Here is a 25,989-nt window from a genome sequence, read left to right on the forward strand (position 1 = left end):
TTTTAAACCCATATACTCCATATAGGCCAACAAATTTTTACATGTGTTATGATAGGTAGATACGTATTAATAATAAAAAGTACTTGGTTATTTCGGACTGTCAAGTTAGAAAAATACTTGCGCACCCAACTTTACTGATAATGTTAACAAAAATAGGTCTAAATAATTAAATAACTCACGCGCCCTAAAATTTCTGACTTTGGCGATTAAAAAATAAAAATAATAAAAAAATTTAAATCCGAAAAATATTAATTTGGAAGAAAAATAATTTTATCTACAATTTTAATGCTTTAATGTTAACATAAATCGAATTTATGTCTTTAAGTCGCTTATTTATAATTTTTATGTAAGCCTTGTATTGTAATCTATCATGGCTTTTAGGATGTCTACAAAGCAATATGGCCAAAATCCAAATAAAACTATTTGGTCTATCGACAGAGAATTCTGAAGATCAAATGGTTTTATTTTATACCTTTCCAATAGCATATATCCTAGATAAAAGCAAGGTTGCCTTGAAATTAAAACCGTTTAGTTTTAATGCTATTTTTTAGTATACTATTTTTTCTTCAAACGTAGCAATTTTCAACCATAAATAGTACAATTCATACGCTATTTTTACTCGAAATTAACTGTGACAACTATCAAAGTCGTCTAGATGTTAGAAATTAAAATAATTAAGTCGTCGGTGGGATTTGCGTCTCCCTGGTTACAGTTGTTTGACAGTTGTTTGCAATTATTAAAGACAGCTTATTGTTGTTGCAACCGCTAGCGCAAATTTAGTGCGAAAATGGAAAACCTAAACGAAATTGAGTCCGCGGCTAATGATGTAGTAGCACGTTTGGGGCCCTCCAAGTCCGGAATAAAGTATCGGTTAGCGTACAAGCACTTCCAAGAGTGGTGCGATACAAGAGGAGTACGGCAAGTTACCGAAGACGTTTTACTGGCATATTTTAATATAATGGAAAATGAAAATAAATGGAAATCTTCTACAATGTGGTCACGCTACTCTATGATAAAATCCGAGTTAGTTATTAGAAAAAATGTGGATATAAGCAAATTTTTAAAGTTACGTGCCTTTCTGAAAAAGACAAGCGAAGGATATACTGCAAAGAAGTCTAAAGTTTTCACTAAAGACGAGTTTGATAATTTTTTGTTTGAAGCGCCAGATAAGTTGTATTTAGGATTAAAGGTAAAAAAAATTATATTGCAAAGCATGTATACTTCGTCCAATTTACTTACCGTTGCACGTCATCCGCGTCATAGCTTGTAACATGATACCAACACGAAATATTTAGGCGGTAGGTGTGTTATTTTTTAGAATCATCATTATTCTAAAAAAGAACACACCTACCGCCTAAATATTTCGTGTTGGTATCATGTTACAAGCTATGACGCGGATGACGTGCAACGGTAAGTAAATTAGATGGAGTATAGTATACTCTACTAAATTATAAAAATATTTCAGATTGTTTTGTTAATTGGGGTTACCGGCGCCTGTCGATGCGACGAAATGGTAAAAATGAAGACTGTGGACATTGAGGATAAAGAAAATGTAATAATTATCAAAATCCCAGACAGTAAAACACGACAAATTAGATCTTTTACGATAATTGGTCAAAACTACATTAAACTGTATAAAAAGTATGCATCACTGCGGCCTGAAAATTTCACAGAAAACCGATTTTTTATCAAGTACCAGAATGGAAAGTGTTACCAAAGCGTCATGGGAATACATTCGATCAGCGCAGTAGCCCAAAAAGCAGCTAGTTATTTAAATTTAAACGATGCAAGCGCATACACGGGTCACTCTTTACGACGAACTTCAGCAACACTTTTAATTGATGGAGGCGGAAATCTAGAATGCCTCAAACGACATGGGGGCTGGAAATCAAGCACGGTTGCCGAAGGATATATAGAGGATTCAATAAGAAATAAGAACGATAATGCTCAAAAAATTTTAAACCCTCATGATTCGCCAACATCGGGAATGATTGCTGAAAGTTGTGCTCGACCATCAGTATCATCAAAAATTACCAATGCGTATCAAGAGTCGGGAACATTTTTGCACGGTTTCAATTTTGAAAATGCCTCATTAACTAATTGTACTTTTAATATTACTATAAATAAAAATGATGTTTAATTGTTGTTAATGACATTTGTATTGTTGCTTTGTGACATGTTTCATATTGTTGCCATGACAACATTTTTCCCTCCGCCGTAAAGAAATGGGAAAAAAACTGCTGCCGGCGGAGACATCAAACTTTGACAGGATCAAGTTAGATAAGTAATGTCATCATTATTTGACGTTTGAAGAAAAAAGATAATTATACAGTATTAGCCAAAATAAACAGTACCGAATATAAATAGATATATTTATGAATTAATTTTTAAAATACATATGTTCAAAATGTGCACCATGGCGTCGCAAACAAGCTTCATAACGGCACACGGTAAATATAAAAGGAACTACAGAAAGGTGAAGACCAATTTTGAATTAGGAAGGTAGTTAGGGGGTTGTTTTCACTGACTTTTTCGTAGAGAAAAGCAGGTACCGACATTTTTTTGTAAGTCGCTTAAATTTCATGCTAAAAACTTTTTATTATTTTTTTTGAAAGGTCTAATTGTATACTTGAAAAAAGATAATATAAGTTTTCCTCGAAAAATGCAAATTTTTCCCATTATTTGGCTTTGAATATTTAAAATAATGCATTTGACGAAAAAAGCTAACTTTTAACATGCCGTATCTCGGTTTGTATTGGTCTTAAAGATATTATTGGAAAAGAATTTGGTTTGTGTGACTAAAAAATACAATTTTGATATCTACAGTTTTTTTTTTGATTAAATGCATATTTCTCGAGATATTCTCAAAAAACCCTATAAAAAAGTCGATTTTTTCGTCGAAAAACTGTTATTTTCAAGCGCGAATCACTCGAAAAATATTAGTTTCACGAAAAAAATGTAAAAAACATTTTTTCTTAGAATCACATTTTACATCGAATTACATGGTTAAAATGTAATAAAAAATTTCCACCCGAGATGGAGTGGCAACCACCCCCCCAAGGTTTTAGCGTATGATAGCGGCATAATATAGAAAATGATCCTTGGACTATTTCCTACCTTCTGTGAAAATTTCAAGTAAATCCATGCTGGACGAAAAAATTGCGAGCCAAAATGCTTCAGTTCCTCAATCGACTATTGGGGCCGACCGACCGGCTCTGTCCCGTCATACAGCTGACCGACTATAATAACTTTTATTTATATTTAATTTAGAATGTGTGTACTGATTTTCAGCCTTAGTAAATGGAAATAATTACGTAGGAAAGCAACTTTGATACCCTCTCAGTAACCCCTGTTCTAAGTTTCGCTTGACCGACCGCAGTATGTTTCTCTACACACTCACAGTAATTAACTGTGAAAAATTTAGCTTTAGTAAATTCAAAGAGATTTTTCAGCGCTGCCTCTCCGTCTATTTGCGGAGAGTGGATGATTTGATTAAACACACGCCCTTTATTAGCATTGATACAAATTGTTCTTCGACGACCTGAAGAGCCTTTGCGTTGACATAATACACTACCAGTGCGACATTTCTCGACAACGTCTAGCATTACAGCTTTACTGGGAAACGTCTTGTTGCGAAATGTCGTTCATATTTTTCTGACACTTGTTATAAACATGGGTCCAACTGCGTATGAGCGGAAATAATGTTCTACTAAAAATACTTTTTCTTCGGTAGGAAGAACCATAATGACAAAGATGTTAACCGTAACCAAATGTCATGTTATTAAAGAAACGTTTATCTCATGTTAAATTTTTTCTGTATAACATTGATTCATAACTTTTGTAAGTAATATTACGCAACGTTGGGTTTTGTATTCCGAAAATATTTGCGAATGACAGTCACTTACGAAACCAATCTCATCGAAAATGAGTTTCTAAGTTCAACATCCTACATAAGTTTAAATTAAGTTGGACAAATTCAAAATAAAATTTATATATATATATATATATATATATATATATATATATATATATATATATATATATATATATATATATTACATTACATTTTTTTTACAGTGATAAGTGCACTAAGAGCCGGCAAAATAACACAAAAGGCGGAAAATATAATAGGTTGTGAAATAAAAACACACGGAAATAGTAGAGGTGGGAAATTATCAATAGAGACCTACAAATTTACATTATATTATTATTTTCCCACCTTTAGCCGTATCGGAGGAGTTTGGCAACTGCCACTGTGACTGGAGAATTTTATGAAATTCTCCTGTGACCTTTTGAATCCGATACGCCTAAAAAAGAGAAACTATCAATATAATGTATTGATATTGATAATAGTGATAATTTCTCATATACTTATTTACCCTCCGTTACTCGCACACGGTGTATGAAACCGGCCCTCTATATAACTTCCTATAACTCTGATTGTAGTGGAGATTTTGAGTTGCTGCTGCATATACCTCTTAAGTCATCAGTCAACTGTGTGTGAAGTCCACGTGCAGTGTAAAAAAGAGTATTGTACTTTTATTATAAGGCAATACCTATTAATTAGTAAGGTAATTAAAAGTAGTAAGTTTTAATTAGTAAGGTAATTTAAGATCTGTTTCTTATTTTTAATGTTTAAATATTTGTTTATTTGTATTTATATATGGATTACGAGAAGGAGAAGCAAAAATTATTAAAATTATTGGAGGAATTATCGACTGACGAGGAAACGTATGAAGATGATGATGAACAAAATTACTTTTTATTAAAGTAATATAGTGTTCACGCAAACGCATATCTACAAAAATATATGATCATATATTTATTAAATAATATAATTGTAGACAATTTTGCAAAAAAAAATTTATTCAAATATTGCTGACCCATATTTTTGGACCCGGTCTTCTGCACCGTGCGCAAGTATTCGATCACAAAAAATTGGCGCGAGTAACGGAAGGATAATTTCCAACCTCCCACCTAGTTTCATCACCTTTTTATTACACAACGTATTATGTTTTCCGTTCTAAATAACATATAGAGCAGTGAAAATTAACTCGTAGTTAACTTATGTTTAACTCAACTCGCCCTCTATGTGACTGTTTTAACTGTGGTATATCCTTTGCCAAAATGGGGGACACATTTTTCCGGTATTTCTTATTATTCTATTTTGACCCCTAAGCCAGGATAACAATTACCACATTTTTAATGGCAATGGGAGTCAAATGAGATATCGTTATAAAGCCATTCCAATTTCCTTGAAATTAGCCTTTAAATTTTTAGATTCGGTCCAATACTTTATTTTATTTATTTAAAAATAAATACGTTAAACTTCAATTTGTATTTACCTACCTAATTAGTTGATTAGGGACGTCAATGGTTTAGTTTATTTTTTCTTTCTTCGCAGAGTTTTTGTTTTCTTGTCATATTTATCACACAAAGTAAATGATGTGATAAGACCGCATAAAGAAAATGAAATTAGAGGATTCTCTTGTGGATATCAGTTGTAAGCATTCATTTGTAGTCTTTGAAAATTTATGACTATGATTAATTAAATTCCAGAAAGGGTAGATATAATTTCGTTTTATTTCATGAACAAGAAGTCTGCCAATATGGCACCTCAGCAATTTAATTAACGACATCAAAACAAACATAACAGTAGGAAGATGTTTTGGAGTTCGCAAACAAATTGCACAGAATGGGAAGAGAGAGAAAACTTTTGACCACCATTAAAATCAGAAAAACAGTGTATTTGGAGCACATACTTAGCCATAGGTACGAGTTGTTACAGCTGATTATGAAGGGTAAAGGTGAAGGAAAAGGGGTCCTGGTAGACGACAAATATCCCGACTGAAAAACATTCGCGACTGGATCGGGTTTCCAGGTTAAACACAGACGTTTTTGAGAAAGCAGAAGATCGAGACGAATTTGCAATGGTTATAGCTAAAGCCCGGATTACAAGCATGACAGAAAGGTCAAAATAAGCACTTATATAAGCAAAAAATGTGGCAAAAATAAGCAAGCAAAGTTTTTATGAAATAAGCAAGGCTCAAGAAAAAAAACCTGTAAATAAACATGGATATAATGATATACAAAATATGATTAAAGGACATTAACATTAAATTTCATTTATTTTTAATTACCGTATTATTAACAATAAATAAAAAAATACAAAAGTATTAAACTATAATATAATAAAAAATAGAAAAATAATTAACATATTAATATATTTTTAATTCATGGCCATTAGCATAAAAACAGTTAACAATATGTTAAAATTTTCTTGTAAAAAGCTATGTCTTCTATCGGTAGACATACTATTTATACGTAGAAAAAGTTCTTTCAATATCTGCAGAAGTGATTGGTATTTAAATACAAATGTACCGATACTACCGAAAAGTATTTTACAGCAATATAATAAATTTGGGTTTTCTGCAGACAAATATTAGTTTATTACATGGACAGGTATAACGATGGGTTTTTCCGTTTATCTCCTAAGCCTAAGGGATTAAAATTCTTATGGTTTATTGAATTATTAGAGTTTTATAGCTCTGTATACTTATAGTATGATACAATTGATCCAAAAAATGGCATAACCCAGACATCCAAAGTGAACGTTATCCTCCAACACCAAATTGTTCTATATGGTCCACACAATGTTCAGAAAAAAGTCACACCATTTTGAGCGTCGGGTTTGGGGGTAGAGGGAGAGAAAACGGTAAATTCGTAGTTTTTTTAACTTTTTCGTGAATATTTCTAAAATTATGCTGTTTACCATGAACAACTTTCTATACAAAAATGTTGTACATTAAATGCTAAATAAAAAAGGCCGTGTACATAATCCTTCTAAAATGAACAGTTCCAAAGTTACGGAGGTAGTATAGTATAATTGGTCCAAAAAAATGGCTAACCCAGACATCCTAGATCCCATGTTAAGTACGTGGTAACTAGCAGCTGAATCTGGAATCAATTTTCTCTTTCATATCTGTTTCTCCAATGAATGCACTTTTTCCATAAACAGAAAAATCATCACAATTGTTGTTACCACCAGTTTGAATTTAGACAACAGCATGCTACCACCGAAGCAATACTGTTCTACAGCCTTTTTGGATGTCTCGCAGGCTTTTGACAAAGTCTGGCACACTGGTCTGCTATACAAAATAAGAAAAATCCTTCCTCTCAACTACTTTCTAATCCTCAATTCCTATCTCTCCGACCGCCATTTCCTTGTAAAAGTAAAAGATCAGTGCACTAACTTATATCCAATCAAAGCTGGAGTACCTCAGTGTAGTGTCCTTGGACCAGTTCTCTACCTACTCTACACAGCAGATCTTTCTACAAGCCAAAATATCATCACAGCCATATATGCAGATGACACAGCAATCATTGCAGCTCACTCAAACCCATACATCGCCTCGCAATGCTGTCGTATTAACCCTTAGATGACCAAGGGACGTAAATTTGGACCCAATGCATGTTTTTATTTAATAAATTCAGAAATATATTCAATTTTAAATTCATTATTTTTTATTTGACTTTAATATCGTTCTAGATGCCCTCAATGCCAATTTGAGTCAAAGACGAACTCCCTTGGCCTTCCATATTCCAATTTTATATTAAGTAAATACCGTCTATTATGTGGAATTGCATGTAAGAAACATTTTAATATTTAAAAAAAAAATTGTTTGCTAAACCTTTGGCGACGTAATTAGTGTATATTTGAAAATTTTTTTAGTTCTAAGTTCAGAATGATGATTCCTATTTTTTTTTTCAGTTGTCATTAAAAATATGTTTTACTAATGTTTATTTATAATTTATTGATACAATAGTAACATTAAAATTACGAATAAATTATTACATTTCTTAAAACAACTTATTTTTTTTGTCAATTGTCATTTTTGACTTGGGGTCATTTTTTAATCACGTTGGTCATCCGTGTAACAAAAAAAAGGTTGGTCATCGGAAGGTTAAAAGACGTTTTATAAGTTACCAAGTAATATCTCTCAGTAGTCAATGCGGTTAAAACATAAAAAATAAGTAACCCCCAAAGAAACTGTGCCATAAACTCAAATTAACACAAACTATACGAAAATTCATATTGTCTAAACTTATAGGTATTTACCTGAATGCCAAAATTCTATATTTCTTACTAGTCATAGTGGCAAAACTGCACCCCGCACCCATACCTATTTAACATCACACGAAAGGCATCTCAACAACTATTATCTGCACTAATCATATTATCATATCTAACGACAATTGGTCTTATTGTATTGTTTTATTAGTCTTGCTTTATTAGATTTGCGCGGTAAACTATATATCCGTCTATATTTTTATAACAAACTGTCTATTAGTTGAAAAAATATTGCGTTTCGAAGAAGAAAATAAAAACAACTTCAACGCCTAAGGATAGTCTCTTAGATACGCCCATGTCCTTTTTAGATTTCTGATAAGTCATTTTCCACCTACTGTTTTATATAAATATCTTTATAAATTGCTATCTTATTAATGTGTAATTTAATAAAACTATTTATCCTTGACTTGTCAGCAAATAAAGAAATCAATGAAACGTGTTAAAAAAAGAGTTATTAATCTGTGAATATGGATGGATATACAGGGTAAGCCATGAATATGACAAAATACACAGAAATATTGTTTCTTTGTTTCACTAAAATTAACTTGTAATCTACTATAATTAAGAACAAACGTCAAAAAAATAAACTTAATAATAGCTAAATATATATGATATTCCCCACTTTGTTTAACGTGTACTCAGAAGTAATATTTAACGAAGCCTTGGAAGGGCAATATGGAGTTCGAATTGGGGAAGTAACTATTAACAACATTAATGTATGTATAGATATGCGAGCCGACAGAAGTTGGATCGTGTGCGCACCGTTTTTGTGCCACTTGAAAACACGTACTAACGCGTACTAATCTGACGAACCCGCCAGGAAGAAGTAGCAGACGTACCTTTAGATATGCAGACGACACCGCGATCATGGCTAAAAGTATCGAAGACCTTCAAATTCCTATCAAGTCACTAGAGAATGCTCTAATAATGGACTTGGCATAAATACATCAAAGGCAAAGTTACTTATGCTTAGGAAACAAGTTGTCAGCCCTATGCAACTAATTATTGTCAACAATGAGTCAATTACAAAAGTTTACCATTTTAAATAGGTACCTAGGATGTTGGATACATGAGACATTAAATCCTGATGAAGAAATTTAAACTCGCATAGAAATTGTAAGAGCAGCTTTAATTTAGGAGCAATTTATGAAACTTAGATCTATCTGCGCAGTTCTCAACTGAGCTTACAACTTAGAATGAAATTCCTAAAATGTTATGTGTTAGTGTGATACAATTGATCCAAAAGATGGCATAACCCAGACATCCAACGTGAAAGTTATCCTCCAACATCAAATTGTTCTATATGGTCCACATAATGTTCAGAAAAAACCACACTATTTTAAACGTCGGGTTTGGGGAAGAGAGGGGGGCGAAATCGGTAAATTCGTAGTTTTTACGATTTTCGTCAATATTTCTAAAATTATGCGGTTTAGCATGAACAACCTTCTAAACAAAAATGTTCTACATTAAATTTGAAATAAAAGAGGCCCATGCATAATCCTTCTAAAATAAACGGTTCTAAAGTTGCGGTGGTAGTATAGTATAATTGGTCCAAAAAAGGCCTAACCCAGACAGTCAAAGTAAAAGTTTTCCTCTAACGCCAAATTGTTCTATATGGTCCACATATTGTTCAGTAAAAAGTTACACCATTTTGAGTGTCGGGTTTGGGGGGAGATGGGGTAGAAGTCGGTAAATTAGTAGTTTTTTTACGTTTTTCCTCAATATTTCTAATACTATGCTTTAGCGTAAACAATGTTCTATACAAAAATGTGCTACATAAAATTCAAAACAAAAATGATCCTATACATAATTTTTATAAAATCAACGGTTCCGGAGTTACGGAGGGTGAAAAGTGGAGGTTTTCGATACTTTCTATATTTTTTTGGCTAATTGATGATGATTTCGGGCGGTGAGGTTGACGTTTCTTCAAGGGCTTATCAATAACATACCATCGGCCCTCCATCGACAATCCTATTAAAGAAAATTTCTTTCATTAGTAATAATATTATAAATTGCCCAAAAAATATAAAAAGTATCGAATACCTCCACTTTTCACCCTCCGTAACTTTGGAACCGTTGATTTTGTCACAATTATGTATAGGACCTTTTTTGTTTTAAATTTTATATAGAAAATTTTTGTATAAAACATTGTTTAAGCTAAAGTATAGTTTTAGAAATATTGACGAAAATCGTAATAAAAACTACTAATTTACCGACCTCTTCCCCATCTTCACCCTAAACCGGACGCTCAAAACGGTGTAACATTTTACTGAACAATATGTGGACCATAATATAGAACGATTTAGTGTTGAAGGAAAACTTTTACTTTGGATGTTTGGGTTAGGCTTTTTTTGGGCCAATTATACTATACTACCTCCGTAACTTTGGAACCGTTCAGTTTAGAAGGATTATGCATAGGACCTTTTTTATTTCAAATTTAATGTAGAACATTTTTGTATAGAAGGTTGTTCACGCTAAATCGCATAGTTTTAGCAATATGGACGAAAATCGTAAAAAACTACGAATTTACCGATTTCTTCCATATTTTCTTATTCACAGTTACCATCGCTAGTTATACTAGACCCGAGATAGACAAAGGTGTTTACTATCTGGTATTCCTGTAACATGTTAGTCAGTTAATTAGTGTCGAATCTGTCGACCACCATTATTTTTGTCTTGGCTTTATTGATTTTCAGACCAACTTTATTGATTTTGTACTCAACTCTTCGCAGGAGATCAAACATTTCTTGCTCATTTGCTGCTATATAAGTGTAGCGTCATCAGCAAATCCTAAATTGGAGATTTTCCTTACAGCTACTGTTACTCCACCGGCTCATCCTTCTAAAGCCATCCTCATGACATGTTCACCATAAAAATGACAATAAGTCAGGTGACAACACGCAACCCTGTCTATCACCTCTCTCGGTCTTGGAATAGATGGCTAATAGGAACTGATGGGCTATGGAAAAATTAAAATTGACGTGCTTTAAGATTTTGTTAAAACTCGTCTATTTCTGAAATAATGAATTTATTCCATACTTTTGCATCATACTGTATGTACATATAACAGGCCTACTATATTACTATTAATAATATCAAATACATACACATTGTTTTGGCAATATCAGTTATTAAAAAATGCTCTGTTACTTTATTGGTTGCTGCAAGACATCAACAATGTTTGAACTCATATAAGGGCCCAAAATGGCCATCTAATAAAGGATTTTTGACGAAAGATGATGTTCTTTTTCTTTACTAGGATCGGTAAGGGTATTTTTTTATATGCGCTTCTGTGATAAGCCAAATATGAAATAAGAAAAAGGAAGATATAAACGTAAATACATAATGTGTGTGTATTGTATATACATATGTGTATACAGTATTGTATATATGTATTGAAGAAAGCATTGTCTAGATCAACATTGTTTAAACATATCATATTTTAGGGATCATAATTATTATAACTGTATTCATATGTAATCGAATATACAGTGAGGGATGCCGGTTTTTGACAAAACACCGGTTTTCGGTTATACCGGTTTTGTTTGCTTGCGGTTTAACCTGGCGGTTATAACCGGCCAAAAAACCGGTTTTTCCAAAAACCGGTTTTCGGTTTTTTTAATCCAGTAGGTTCCAATGTTACATTTGCAATGCACTTTAGTTTGCGATACTCCACTCGACTCGATACTCGATATAAATATGATCAAAATTAGTACTATCGAAAGAACATCAATATCAATATAAATAAAACACAATTTTCAATAAAACCATTTTATTCTGTTAATTAATATATTTATTTATTATTTTATTATTATTTTATGTTTATTGATTATTATTAAATATAATATTGCGTAAGATTAATATTGCAATAATATACAATTTAACCCAACCATTTCAACTTATAAAAAATTTCCCAGACTCTTTCAAATGGGATTTAAAAAAAATAATATTAACATAAATATTTTCCTTAAAAATAAATTGGATAATGCAATTTATCTTTTATTTTTACTACCATTAAAAAAATTTATCATGTATTTTTTTTAACACGTTTGTATATTTGCATATTAGGTACATTTTAACTCATTTAATACTTCCTGTATGGGTGTATCGTTTTGAAAACGTACGAAAATCCTTGGAGATTCGTATTCGTAATCGGTAATTCGATATTCATAGTCAGACCATTAATTTTGGTAATCAGAAAAAGTCATTCACCCACTTTCAATGTCAAGAGTCAAGTGTGAAAAATAGATGATGTTTGCGTCTAGTTCAACCAGATCACTTCTTATGTAAATATTATGATTACAAATATCTTTTCAACGAAATATTATAATAAAATTTAATTGTTTCTGGCTGATGTGAGTTTGCACTTTCAGATTGCTTCTGTATTTATAAAATAAAATTTGAATTATGGTTTTGTTTGGAATAATTACTTGAGAATAATAATTATGATTGGGATCCAAAATAATACCTACCTAATCCTAATCACCGTAAAAAGAAAAAACCGTTTATAACCGGGACAAAAAACAACCGGTAAAACCGGTTATTGCGAAGTAAAAAAACCGGTTTTAGGTTAAAACCGGTACGTTTTTCCCATCCCTAACAGAGCGCTGGAATAAGGTGTTACCCCCACCCCATATGAACTTATTTATTTTTAAAACATAAGCAAAACGCTCGGATAGGTGGATTTTTAAGATATTCAAAGTATATTTTAGCATCAATGTTTCGAACTTTACGCGATCCCTCTTCAGGTGACAGACATAACTTTGATTTTTTTTAATGGAAAAGTACATCGTGTGACACATCATTTAAAAGCTTTTGCAATACTGATTACAAAAATGTATAATACTTTAATCATTTTTGAGAGCGTAGGCGCAAAATTGGTCGAATTCTTTTTAAACGCATTATTTTTTTTAATCCTGGGAAAACTTGCAACGGAAAGAATTAAGAAGAACCCTTAGAATAAATAAAAAGTTTCTTTTGAATGATACATTTGAAATTAAAAATCGCACTAAATTTTCCCTTTTTTTCACCCCTGTAACTTATTAAAATAAACATTATAGAAGTTCTCAGGGACTGTCTACCCTCGATAATACTGCAATCTTTCATTCTGCGTTTAAATTTTTCAAAAATACCTATTAGTTTTTTCAGGATTAAAAAGAATTTGACCGAAATTTTGCGCCTACTCTCTTAAAAAGGATTAAAGTATTATACATGTTTGTAATCGGTATTGCAAAAGCTTTTAAATGAGGTGCCACGTGATGTACTTTTCCATTTTAAAAAATCAAAGTTATGCCTGTCACCTCAAGAGGGATCCCGTAGAGTTCGAAACATTGATGCTATAATATAAATTGATTATTTTAAAAATCGACCAAAATAAATAAGTTAACAGGTGGGAGGGGGGTGCTGGTAATACTTATTCTAGTGCACTAAATGATTAGGCACACCATAAGAAGGTTGTTTTTTTTGCACTTTCTGTCTGATCATGGGGCAGACTTACTCGATATGAGTAGTGCTAAAAAGTACTGAGAGTCAGTAGAACTTATACAAATTATGAAATTATTAAACTCATTCAATATACCAGTGACAAAAATGTTTAGTAAATAAGCAGAATACAGCAGGCTTTGGATACCAATAGAAATCAATATCTAGAACATACCAAAAATAGCGGAATGAATAACAAATCATCGAAAATCGCATACTTCATACCCAATACATATGCAACACACAACACAACTGTGAGCAAAATTTAACAAATTAAATTTATTTCAACAATCACATCTATGATACACATTAAACAACAAACTAACAAAAAATAACACATACAAAAACAGTTAGAATTTGATACCCCTAGGGACTAAATCAATTTTCAAACAATTTTTTCAACCACATATTGCTAAGACTAAAAATATCCAGATGCAAATTTTTATTGTTTGAAAATAAATACAGATAATATAAAAAATCAGGTTATAAGACCTTCCAAGAAATTATTAAACGTTTAAAAAATAAGAAAAATAGAAAAAATACTACTGGCTTGATCTTTTGTCATTATATAAAGTTACTGTATGTTCTACTGCTGTCAGTTTTTTATCCTATTTAGAGTCAAATGCAAATTAATTGAGTAGCGTTATAGCAAAACATGAATCTTTGAATTACAACAAAGCTGATTGATATGAAGAGTGTTAAAAATCAGAAATGTGGCGCATCTAATGAAAGATTCCTTGGCACGGTTTATATGATATTTTTAGTCAAATCTCCATGGTTCTAAACATTTAAGCATTAATTTTGGGGTATTTTATTTTAGAAAATAAAACTGGAATTTGTCAAGGTAGAATCAGTCACACGGCGACGTTAACGTAAATTCAAAATTATGAATTTCATAGAAATATTTACTATAAAATATGTATATAAAATATGGAAAATCGTGCATTCTTTGAGTATGATTTTCACATATCCACATGGGATATATCTCACACCAATACCTTAAATTATGGAAATAAATTCTTATATAATACATGTAAGACTGAAGGATGAACGATGTTATGTATTTGTGCTGCTCTGTGTGAGGGTGTATGTGGATTCTTAAAAAAACTATTTATTGTAATTTATAACAGTTCTGAATCTACTTATTCCGATAAAAACGCCAAAAAAATGTTTTCCATCACACCTCATCACTAAAAAATCATCTCTACTCTCGAGGTTTTAAAAACACAGAAAACAACTGTCAGTTTTTGATATTAAAGCAGTTTGTTGTTAAATCAGTCATCTTGTCAAACCAGTGACAGTGCGCGCTAGATCTCTTTCATTTGATCTCTGATTTTTAACAGCTGGCAACTCAACTTGCGGAAATTTTTTCATAAGCAACCTTATATCGATATATTAGAAAAAAATTACCTGTTATATGTATATCAAAGTATTCTCCTATTCATAAAGTACCCCGCACAAACCTTATGGAAATTAGGTCCCAGTGGATTTCGTTCATACTTTGGGAAAATACTCTTTGAAGCATCCTGATAAAAAGTTCTCATGGGCACAACTCAATCGTATGAAGGATTTTCAAGATATAGAGGCACAAACTCGGAAAATTATAAGATTTAGTGGGTATTCAAATTCCCTGAGTTACTGGTTATCTGGCAACATGTAGAAGTTTGGATCAAGGAAAAGTATTAGTAGTCTAGGATTTTTTCCTGGCTATCGAATGGCGACATTTACTTTGACCTTGACCTTCAACGGATGTCATCTAGAGTTTCGAGGGTTTTCGGCATTAAATTGATATAAACAGATTACTCATGGATTTTTGGAATCGCTAAATACGAATCTGCCATCAGAATTGACCTACGGAGGACGCGGTGGCCAGGGCCACTGCAAGGGACGTCATCTTCTAGAGTTTCGATGGTTTTCGGCATTTAATTGATGCAAATGAATTACCGGAGGGTTTTTTGATGTTGCTAAACACGAATATGCCACCAGAACCGACTCCCGGAGCACCTGGTTTCCAAGGTCAATGAAAGGCGATCCTGGAGTTTCGAGGGACTTTGGTACTACATTATTGCAAAAGGATTAGTTATAGGTTTTTTGGGGTTGCTGAACACGAATACGTGATCAGCACACACAGGAGCATCTGGTGACTAAGACAGGTTATCTTCTGGAGTTTCGGAGGAATCAAACGTAGGAATCAAATGGATTACTCTTAGGTTTTTAACTCCAGAATATAACCTGTTTTAGGCACCAGGTGCTCCTGAGTCTGCGCTGATCACGTATTCGTGTTATCACGTTATTCGTGATAACTTTTTATCAGGATGCTTCAAAGAGTATTTTCCCAAAGTATGAACGAAATCCACTGGGACCTAATTTCCATAAGGTTTGTGCGGGGTACTTTATATAAAAATGTGATTTTAATTCACTGAGTTACAAACGTAGTGAATTTGTAGTGGGACCTCCTACTATTAGGAAATTACAGAAGGAAACAAATAGAATTAAATGGAAGAATTTAATAATACTTAGGGTTAAAGAGGGGGATAACCCTTCCAAGGAAGCTCGGCAGGAACGCGTGAATGTATAATTAAATCTCGTCTTACGGACTTATATGCTCTTACTTCAGTAGTAGCTTCGATCGATATTGTAAGAGCGAAACTATATTTGTTTAACACTATTGTCTACACATTTCTCTTGTATATTTCACCAAATATGTATTTCAACTACACAATTGCAGTTGTTTTTGAATAATACACTTCTCAAAGTAATTAACGTACCACCTTAAAAATTGATCATTTTTAATGTCTCGAATTTCCTAAACCTGTTGTCTGATTTTAGTGATTTTTTGCAAATGTTATAGCCTCCGTATTTGACAATAACGCTGTAACAGTATTGTTGCTAAACAGGTAAACTGTGCTTTTTTCTCAACGTTCAAAGTCAATGACCATCATGGCAGTCTGCACTTTCGATACCGCTGCTCTAAAGAGATCAGTAGAAGTGCAATTAAACCAAGCTCTCAAATTGTTTAACCAGGAGATCCACCAGGAGTCTTCTTCCACGACTCCTTCTACCCTGTATTCGTTCTTGTATTATTAATTGCAACAAGTTATAACACTCACCCCTCATGACATGTCCCAGATATTGCAGTTTTCTAACTTTAATTATTGCATTTAAAACCTCTCTTTCTTTTCCCCTTCTCCTTATCTTAATATCTTAATATCTTTATTCAACTTATTCCTTAATATCCTTCTGTAGGCCCATAACTCGAAGACTTTTAATTTGTTTCTAAACACCTTTCTTAAATGTCCAAGCCTGCAACCCATAAAATATGGAGAATACGTAGCCTCTCAGAAGTCTTATACTTAAAGAAATTGTAATATCCCTGCTACAGCACACTTTTTTCAGTTTTTGAAAGCATTTCTTGCTTTCCTATTCTTGTTCTAATCTCTTCTGTGTATTCATTGTTTTCATTAATTATTGTGTATCCAGATAGTATTAATATTATTCAATTTTTTTAATTTGTTCTCCACGTATTTTTATGCTTTCTTGGCGTTGTTGGACTTTTGTAATTACCATAAATTGTGTCTTTTTGAAGTTATACTTCTTTAGGCGCGATTGAGAGTAAAATTTCATAATTCTGCGCGCATGCGCACACAGACAGTATGGCGTTTAGTTCAGAGCCGTGCGGTACATATTTTCAATATGATGCAAGTCTTTGAAATGCCGCCCCTTATACAGGGTGTTTTTAAATAAGGATGACAAACTTTAATGGGTAATTCTACCTGAAAAAATAATGACAGTTTGCTCGATAAACATAATATGTACGTAAATGCTTCGTTTCCGAGATACGAGGTGTTGAAATTGTGATTACAAGCTGACGATTTATTTATTGCTCTAAAACCGGTTGAGATATTCAAATTAAATTTGGTGGGTTATAAGAGGTAGTTATTGTGCATTTTTTGACATACAATTAAGAAAAAAATAGTACGCCACTGAGATATTTCAAATTAAAAATAATTTTTGAATTCCTTGTTTAATTTGTGACAAAAATACTTCTTCCCTTTTTTTCATACCCACCGTTTTATGAAAAAAAAAAATATCTTAACGCTTACAAAGTTATAAGTTTCTAGAAGCGAAAATCGATCAATCAAAGAATTACGAGCATGAGCATAGGTGCAAATTTGCTTGCAATGCTTTTCAAATGCATTCATTTTTTCAAATCCTGAAAAAACTATTAAATATTTTTTAAAAATTTAAACACTGATTGAATGACTGAAAGAAAGAAACCGAGGGTCGAAAGTCTCTTAGACTAAACAAAGGTTTCTTTTCAAAGTAGACTCAATTTTCTCTTTTTTTTTCACCCCTGTAACTAGTTCAAATAAACATTATAGAGGTTTTAATGGATTTTCAGCCCTCAGTGGTAATGTAATCCTTTATTCTGCGTTTAAATTTTTCAAAAATACTACTTAGTTTTCTCAGGATTCGAAAAAAATTAATGCATTTAAAAAACATTACAAGCAAATTTTGTGCCCACCCACTTAACGGCAATGTCTAAAGCCGGCCACTCGCGATACTGACGCGTCATTCAATTTTGTCGAATTCGACCTAACCTAATCGGCAAACATTTTGATCGTGTGTGACCGTGCATCCAACGAAATCGTACAATTTTTCCGCAAACAGACAGCCTATCTGCTGCAGTACTGCAGAATTAATATAATTGACGATTTTGTCGAACGACACCGCAGTACCGTGAGTGGCCGGATTAAAATATAGATGAACAAATTTATTCCGATGGGTGAGTTGCGGAATTTAATTAAAAATGGATATAATAAAACAAACGGTAATTTTATTTTTGCAACGAAAATGTGTTCGTTTAGGTCTCTCGGAGAGGGTCGCGTCGGTATGTGTGAATGGTTCGCATACTGCGTAGTGACTAAAGAAAGCAACCACAAAAGATGATAATGTTTGTATTCCTTTTCCCCTGACCAGATGATCACATAAATCACTATCAAGTCTGGCGTCTACTTTTACGGTTTTAAGAAAAACAATTTCGAATGCATAGCTGGTGTTGACACATTAACTGTCTGATAAAATACTTAATTAATGAGGGTGCAGTTTGTTGCCGCATAGACGAACAACAGATGTCACAGGGTAAGTCCATAACCTTCGTATTTGAATATGCAGTTTGAATGACTAACGTTGTTTTGTTTGTGAGAAAAAATATTAAAATTACAATTAGCAAAAATAGTAATTAAGCGTATCGCTATAAATTCATTTTAAATTTAGCTCCATCTGTTAAGAGCTCGTCCACAGCTTTTTCGTAATCAAATAAACGCTTTTCCTCCTGACTCGAATTTTCTTTTTCAGCTGGAAATTCGGAAATTACATCAAGATTTTCTGCAATTTTATTAAATTTTCATTTGTTCATGAGCCATATTGTCTCTAACTTTTCAGTTTTTCTATAGTTTCTGACATTTCTACACAATCTGACACTTTAATTTTTGATTGTACTGATTATGCCGTCCCCCTTGTAATGCCGCCTGATGCAACTGCCTCGCCGCATCATAGCACGGCACGGCCCTGGTTTAGTTGCTAAATCTTTCAAGTTATATATAAATGTATCAGTGCAAGAAAAGGTGTGAAAAGAATATATTAGTGTTTTTAGTAAATATATTTTTTCTACGAGCGTGCAAAAATGTCTACTTTCGCGCACGCGTTTTAGTTTAGAAAGTTTTACATTTCCGCACGCGTTTATATATTCTAATATGGCCTTAAAATAATTATAATACATGCAATAAACTAATATTTAGATATTATTTATTTTATTATTTTATTTCAAATGTATCTTATTGTGTTCCTGTTTTAATGAAATTAACGCGACAATTCGATGAAATAAAATTATTTTGACATAATATTCGAAAGTCAAATTGGTAGACAATAACAGTCCATTTTTGAACATAGAAATAACACTATAATAAAAGGTATTGTGAAAGGACAACGATGCATTTACATTTTGGTGGATGAGGGTTAAAATTACTCTCATTTTTTTTCTTAAAATACATTAGTTATCAATTTTGTTTACAGCATACCTCGCTTCGTTTTAATGTAATGGACCTTTAATATCGCTCATTTTAAAGGTCTTTTTAAGCACTACAAAAGGTATTAGTAGCACTATACACCTAAAATCTACCATTTCTCTGTCATTTCAACTTGAAAACACCAATTTGAGAATGTACCAAAAAAACAAACTATTTTCACCTACCATATCTCTTTTTGTATTATAACTAGGAGATTTATGAAGGCAAGTATCCCTTTGTTTTTTTATAACCTACAAAAATGTTTAATATAGTTTTTTTAGTTAGATGCATAGTTTTTAAGGTATTATGTTTCAATGAAAATGGCCAATTTTCAACCACGAATATCTCAAAAATATTGAGTTTTCAAAAAAAAATTATAAAACAGTTTTTGCTTAGAATTAGGTTCTCTAGCGAATTCCCTGGTAATTTTAACCAAAAAATTGTCCACCCATAAGAAGGGGTGGGAACCACTCCCAAGATAAAAGCACACATCGTCAAAGGGTAGACTTTGAATTAGGAGATAAGTAGAGGCTAGGTCCAAAATTTCATTAAAATCCATGGAGTAGGATAGAATTCGGAGGTACTATCCTATTCTTGCTCCCATTGACTGGCTTATTTCTGATGTACGGTTTTATTGTCAATAGTATTAAAAAAATGTAATACGACATCCTTATTGACATCCTTTTCGAATTTACGATCCAATTGAACTATATTTCACATAATTTTCTCGTAATACTCGATACGTAGTCTCTAGAAAATAAGGTGATACCCGAGGCTGCCATCGCCTTGTGATCCTATTATCCGAAAAATGTTCCGCTCAAATCGGAAACCTAGACAATTTTCCGTCTTCGAAGAGTTCATCCATCTTAGGGATTGAAACAGATTGTGCTCTGTTCGTTGTTTTATTTTTAATTTTGCTTTATACTTTAATACACCACCGCATTGTCGTGATTTTAAGGAAGGCAAAGAATAAACGAATAATGGCTTTTGTATTAAAATTTACATGAAAAATGGGACTCTTTTAATATATTTTTGATATAAAATTAATGAGGCCTTTCTTATAAAAGTTGCTCGTGTACAAGGAGTGCAAAGCTTTCTAAATGTGAAGATTAGAGAAGGCAACAAGTATGTGGAGGATTTTATGGAGCTTATTTATTTTAAAAGTAGCAATCTGAGTTCCTGCTAACCACTCAATTTCGTAAAAAAGCAAATCTTCGAGAATTATTACGGACGCTGTAAAAATGTATTCTGGTACTTTCTGGCTAAGCATGCCTACAATGGATAAGAAAAAAATATTTCATATTTATCGTTGCATCTGATATTGACAACTTACGTTAGTTTTACCTATTCTAACTTGGCATGCAAAGTTTTAATAAATCTCGATAAGCCAAGAATATCAAGGATTGTAGACATTCGCTATAAATGTTTTGTAATGGTATAATGTTATGATTATTTCATTCACAGAGATTCTGACCAATAGAAACCTACAAGAATAAGAATTACGGCAGTTATTTTTTAATGATTTTAACTTCCAATCGTGTAGTAAGATTTTTCATCACGTGTTTAATTCTGTCCAATCAGATTATTATTATACCGGGAATACTCTACCTAGATTATTGTACTGGGAATATTTTTAGGTAGATTGTTTCTGCTTAATTACAACGAATTTCCTAGTTTTGACAACTTTCACATTTAAAAAATGAACCATAATAAATTTTTAGTTCTGCATCTAATGTAAAATTGTGCAAATTGTGCAAATGTGCAAATCTATATGCAGCAGAAACCTGGAAATTAGAGAAAAAGATTATATAAAAGGTTCAAACATTTGTAAATAGATGCTTCAGACGAATATTGAAAATATTTCGGCCAAATCGGCTAAGTAACAAGGAACTTTTGGAGAAAAACTAATCTAGAGCCGATAGCCAAAACGATAAATAGACACAAATGGAAGTTTATTGGACACACATTAGGGAAAAATGAAGATGATATAACCACACAAGCCCCGGATTACCAACCAACTGGAAAAAGAAATATTACCAAAGAGCTAGAAGACAAGTTAACATGGAAAGAGGTGAAAACCCTAGCCAAAAACAGAGATAAATGGAGGGGGACTGAAGAGACCCTATGTTCTAAATAGAACCAACTGGAGTAAAGTAAGTAAAGTAAGATTAGAAATACAATAGATATGTTTTTATCTTGCTTATTGTAAACGAAGCATTAAAAGCAAACATTAAAATTTCCTTTACCAACGATTTTTATTGATTATTTTGATTTAATCTAACACAAGCTTGAATTGTGCAAAATAGTGGATTTAACAATCTACGTAATATTACCTCATCTCGCTCCGATTCTGTTTTGAGTGAATGAATTTATTGTAAATTGATTTAATAGTATATTACTTTATGAGGCGGAGAAACATGACTTTTCTTGACGCGCCCGATATTACGCGCCGAACGAAGTGAGGCGCGTAATAGAGGGCAAGTCAAGAAAAGTCGCTTCTTTGCCGAATAAAGTATACTATTTTTTCTTCAAACGTAGCAATTTTCAACCATATATAGTACAATTCATACGCTATTTTTACTCGAAATTAACTGTGACAACTATCAAAGTCGTCTAGATGTTAGAAATTAAAATAATTAAGTCGTCGGAATGATTGCTGAAAGTTGTGCTCGACCATCAGTATCATCAACAATTACCAATGCGTATCAAGAGTGGGAACATTTTTGCACGGTTTCAATTTTGAAAATGCCTCATTAAGTAATTGTACTTTTAATATTACTATAAATAAAAATAATGTTTAATTGTTGTTAATGACATTTGTATTGTTGCTTTGTGACATGTTTCATATTGTTGCCATGACAACATTTTTCCCTCCGCCGCGCCGTAAAGAAATGGGAAAAAAAAACTGTTGCCGGCGGAGACATCAAACTTAGACAGGATCAAGTTAGATAACTGACGTTTGAAGAAAAAATATATTATATTCGCAATAAAATTGTAATCTGACGACTGGAATAAAATATATTTCGTAAATTGCATAGCTACTGATAGGTTAAATTAAAACAGAAAACGTTAAAACCGGTCAAAAATAGTTATTTATGTATCAAGGGCATTAAATAGATGTTTATATCCTAAGGGCAACAAGCTTATAAACTCGAGGGCGTCTGGTCCGAGAGTTTATATGTCGCCCGAGGGTATAAACATCTAATAATGCACGTGGTGCATACAAAACTTTATGTCATACCGGTTCATTGCATGAATTACAGTTTTAATTTTATTTTATATTAATTAGAAGTAATATTGTATCGCAGCAGGTATTTAGTACCGTTGCTAGGAAAGTGATGTTGGTTATCAATTTGTTATTAACGTAAACAAAGTTTTTCTATGTGACACTGTCAAAACAAGTCAGAATGCCAGAGAAATTCGATATTTCTGACTAAATAGTCAAAAAAGCCAAAAAAGCGACTCAGAATCTCTTTTCACCGAAAAAATTAAAGGAAACTTAATCCTAATCAACCTTTCAACTTAAATTCTTTCAAATCAATAATGCTGGATATCTGTCACACGGTTTGAATTTCCTTTGTTTATTTGGCCAGTCAAATGAATTCAAGGTATTGTATGAACATAAAATATACATACAATTATTAATTTAATGTAAAGCTTTCTGACAAACTGTGTTTTGTTTTGTTTTGTGGTATGTAAATATACATACATGATAGTATATCGAGGCGCGAACACGCAACATTTGGGTAGGCAAAACAGTGATTTATTTATGATCATCGGAAAGGCCAGACGCACGGAAAATTATAACCCTTTAAAATCAAATGAAAATGCGACGAAAGCAACGGTATACGTGGAGTCACATTCTCTAGAGGTCATAGATTTTGACAAGAGCTATGAGTCATGCCGATGCGGTATACAAGTTTACCTGTTATTTACAAGGCCATTGCTCTTGTCAAAATCCATTACCTCTACCTTATATTTTTTGTTGATAATCGTTACTTGATCGTTAAGCTTTTTCATAGCCAGATTACGTAGTCGATATTGAACACCGTTACAGAACTTTATGACTAAATCTGGTGTTAGTAGCAAATTGTGAGGTAGTCCAGTCCAATAAATTTAAAAGACAGATATCTATATAGAAGGTGAAATGAATTTCGACTCGATTCAAGTTCTCTGTTTAACAGAAGTATGACAATACCAAAAGGCACCGTTAGGAAAATATTCCAATTTACGGTTCAGAGAACCTGTATGAAACGAGTCTGTGTACTGTAATACAGAGTATGGCATTAGTAAAATAAGTAAATCTACGGTTTCGTTTTGATTTATATCTGTCTCCCTCTATCCTCCGATAGTACTATTTCTAGGTCTACCTGTTGTTAAGGAGGCTCTGAGAAAGACAAATTTACACCAACACAACCGTAGTTTCTCGATATAAATTATAACTATTTATATCGCAGTATGGTTAGAACGCCCTCTAAGGGGGAATAACTGAAATAAATTTCGACTCGATTCAAGTTCTTTGTTTAACCCAGGTATGACAATACCAAAAGGCACCGTTAGGAAAATATTCCAATTTACGGTTCAGAGAACCTGTATGAAACGAGTTTGTGTACTCTAATACAGAGTATGGCATTAGTAAAATAAGAAAATCTACGGTTTCGTTTTGATTTAAATCTGTCTCCATCGATCCTCCGATAGTACAATTTCTAGCTCTACCTGTTGTCAAGGAGGGTCTGAGGAAGACAAATTTACACCATGTCTTCCTCAGAGTCTCCTTAACAACAGGTAGACCTAGAAATAGTACTATCAGAGGATGGAGGGAGACAGATTAAAATCAAAACGAAACCGTAGATTTTCTTATTTTACTAATGCCATACTCTGTATTGGATTACACCGACTCGTTTCATACAGGTTCTCTGAACCGTAAATTGGAATATTTTCCTAACGGTGCCTTTTTGGTTTTGTTATACCTGGGTTAAACAGAGAACTTGAATCGAGTCGAAATTAATTTCACTTATTCCCCGTTAGAGGACGTTCTAACCATACTGCGATATAAATAGTTTTAATTTATATCGAGAAACTACGGTCGTGTTGGTGTAAATTTGTCTTCCTCAGAGCGTCCTAGACAACAGGTAGACCTAGAAATAGTACTATCGGAGGATGGAAGGAGACAGATATAAATCAAAACGAAACCGTAGATTTTCTTATTTTACTATATAAAAGGGTTGATGCACACATATGGTGGACAAACCAATAGACTAGACACTACAGACTTGGCCAAACACTATATAAAAGTATTCATGCTTTTGACTTTGAAAATGTACAGCTTTTTAAAAAAAGGACAATAGTACAACAAATGATGTATATTGTAGATGAATCACATAAGGAAAGATCACAATTATATCAATAACCAGACCGATATCAAGGATTTCTCCAGTATAATATAACACAATATCTTATATCTCCAATATAAGATGTGGTGTCACACTTATCAGTAGCTATTATTTGTATTTGACTGCAATTTATTTTGACTATTGTGTGTAAATATGAAAACTTAAAAATGGCGTTGGTTGTTAACAATGCATCCAAATATAATCACGCGGTCATTCATTTTTTTTTTTTCGACCTTTGCTCATACAGTTTACAGTACCTAGTGTGTAATTACATCAACCCAAATCAGTATAATTAAACTTTAAACCAGCTCCATGAAGCAATATGACGGAAACGTCCAGGGACACTTTCACGTTGTGTTATTCTTCTGCGCGACACTGCTTGGCCTCGCCTCAGGTTGCAAAAGCAGTGAAAGAAAATATATAACGAAAGAAACAGAGGATAATAAAACATCCACCTTATAGTCCCGATTTATCGCCTTGTAACTTTCACAATATAGTTTTATCGATTTATCTTTTTCGGTCGGACGGACAAGTAGAAAGTGCCGTAAAAGCGTTTTTGGATCAACAGCCACAAGAATTATTTAAGCAGGATATACCTCGGTTGGTGAAATATTGGGATATGTGCCTTAATTGTAGCCGTCTAGTCGTAATTATTATACATTAAGCACATTTTAATAAATTTACTTTATTTTGTAAATACACAATTTGAAGATATTTTAAATACGAACCTGAACCGACGTATTTTGAAATATCTGCCATGTGGCTTTAGGGTCAAATTATATCATTTTTTCACATTCCAACATAGACTAACTAACAGATGCAGACGTAAATATAAAGCGTATTGTGTAATGTTTATGTAAGTAATAATTATTAAATTAAGAAAATCTACGGTTTCGTATTGATTTAAATCTGTCTC

At 32.7% G+C, this 25,989-nt stretch overlaps 1 protein-coding gene across 3 annotated transcripts in view; it reads right to left on the reverse strand.

The window, feature by feature from the left end:
* The window catches only part of LOC114327290 (cAMP-specific 3',5'-cyclic phosphodiesterase), a 1,080,669-nt gene that overhangs the window by 773,688 nt on the left and 280,992 nt on the right, over positions 1-25,989 (reverse strand). Inside the window, exon 1 of one of the 3 annotated variants that reach the window (XM_050646632.1) lies at positions 8,120-8,169. The exons of the other annotated variants lie outside the window; for them this stretch is intronic. Within the exon in view, the coding sequence (XP_050502589.1) occupies positions 8,120-8,154 (35 nt within the window). The 5' untranslated portion in view covers positions 8,155-8,169. Of the gene's footprint in view, positions 1-8,119; positions 8,170-25,989 lie in introns of those variants that run through there. 3 annotated transcript variants of the gene reach the window in all.

Source organism: Diabrotica virgifera, chromosome 3, assembly GCF_917563875.1.
Source record: "Diabrotica virgifera virgifera chromosome 3, PGI_DIABVI_V3a".
NCBI classification, from domain to species: Eukaryota; Metazoa; Arthropoda; class Insecta; order Coleoptera; family Chrysomelidae; genus Diabrotica; species Diabrotica virgifera.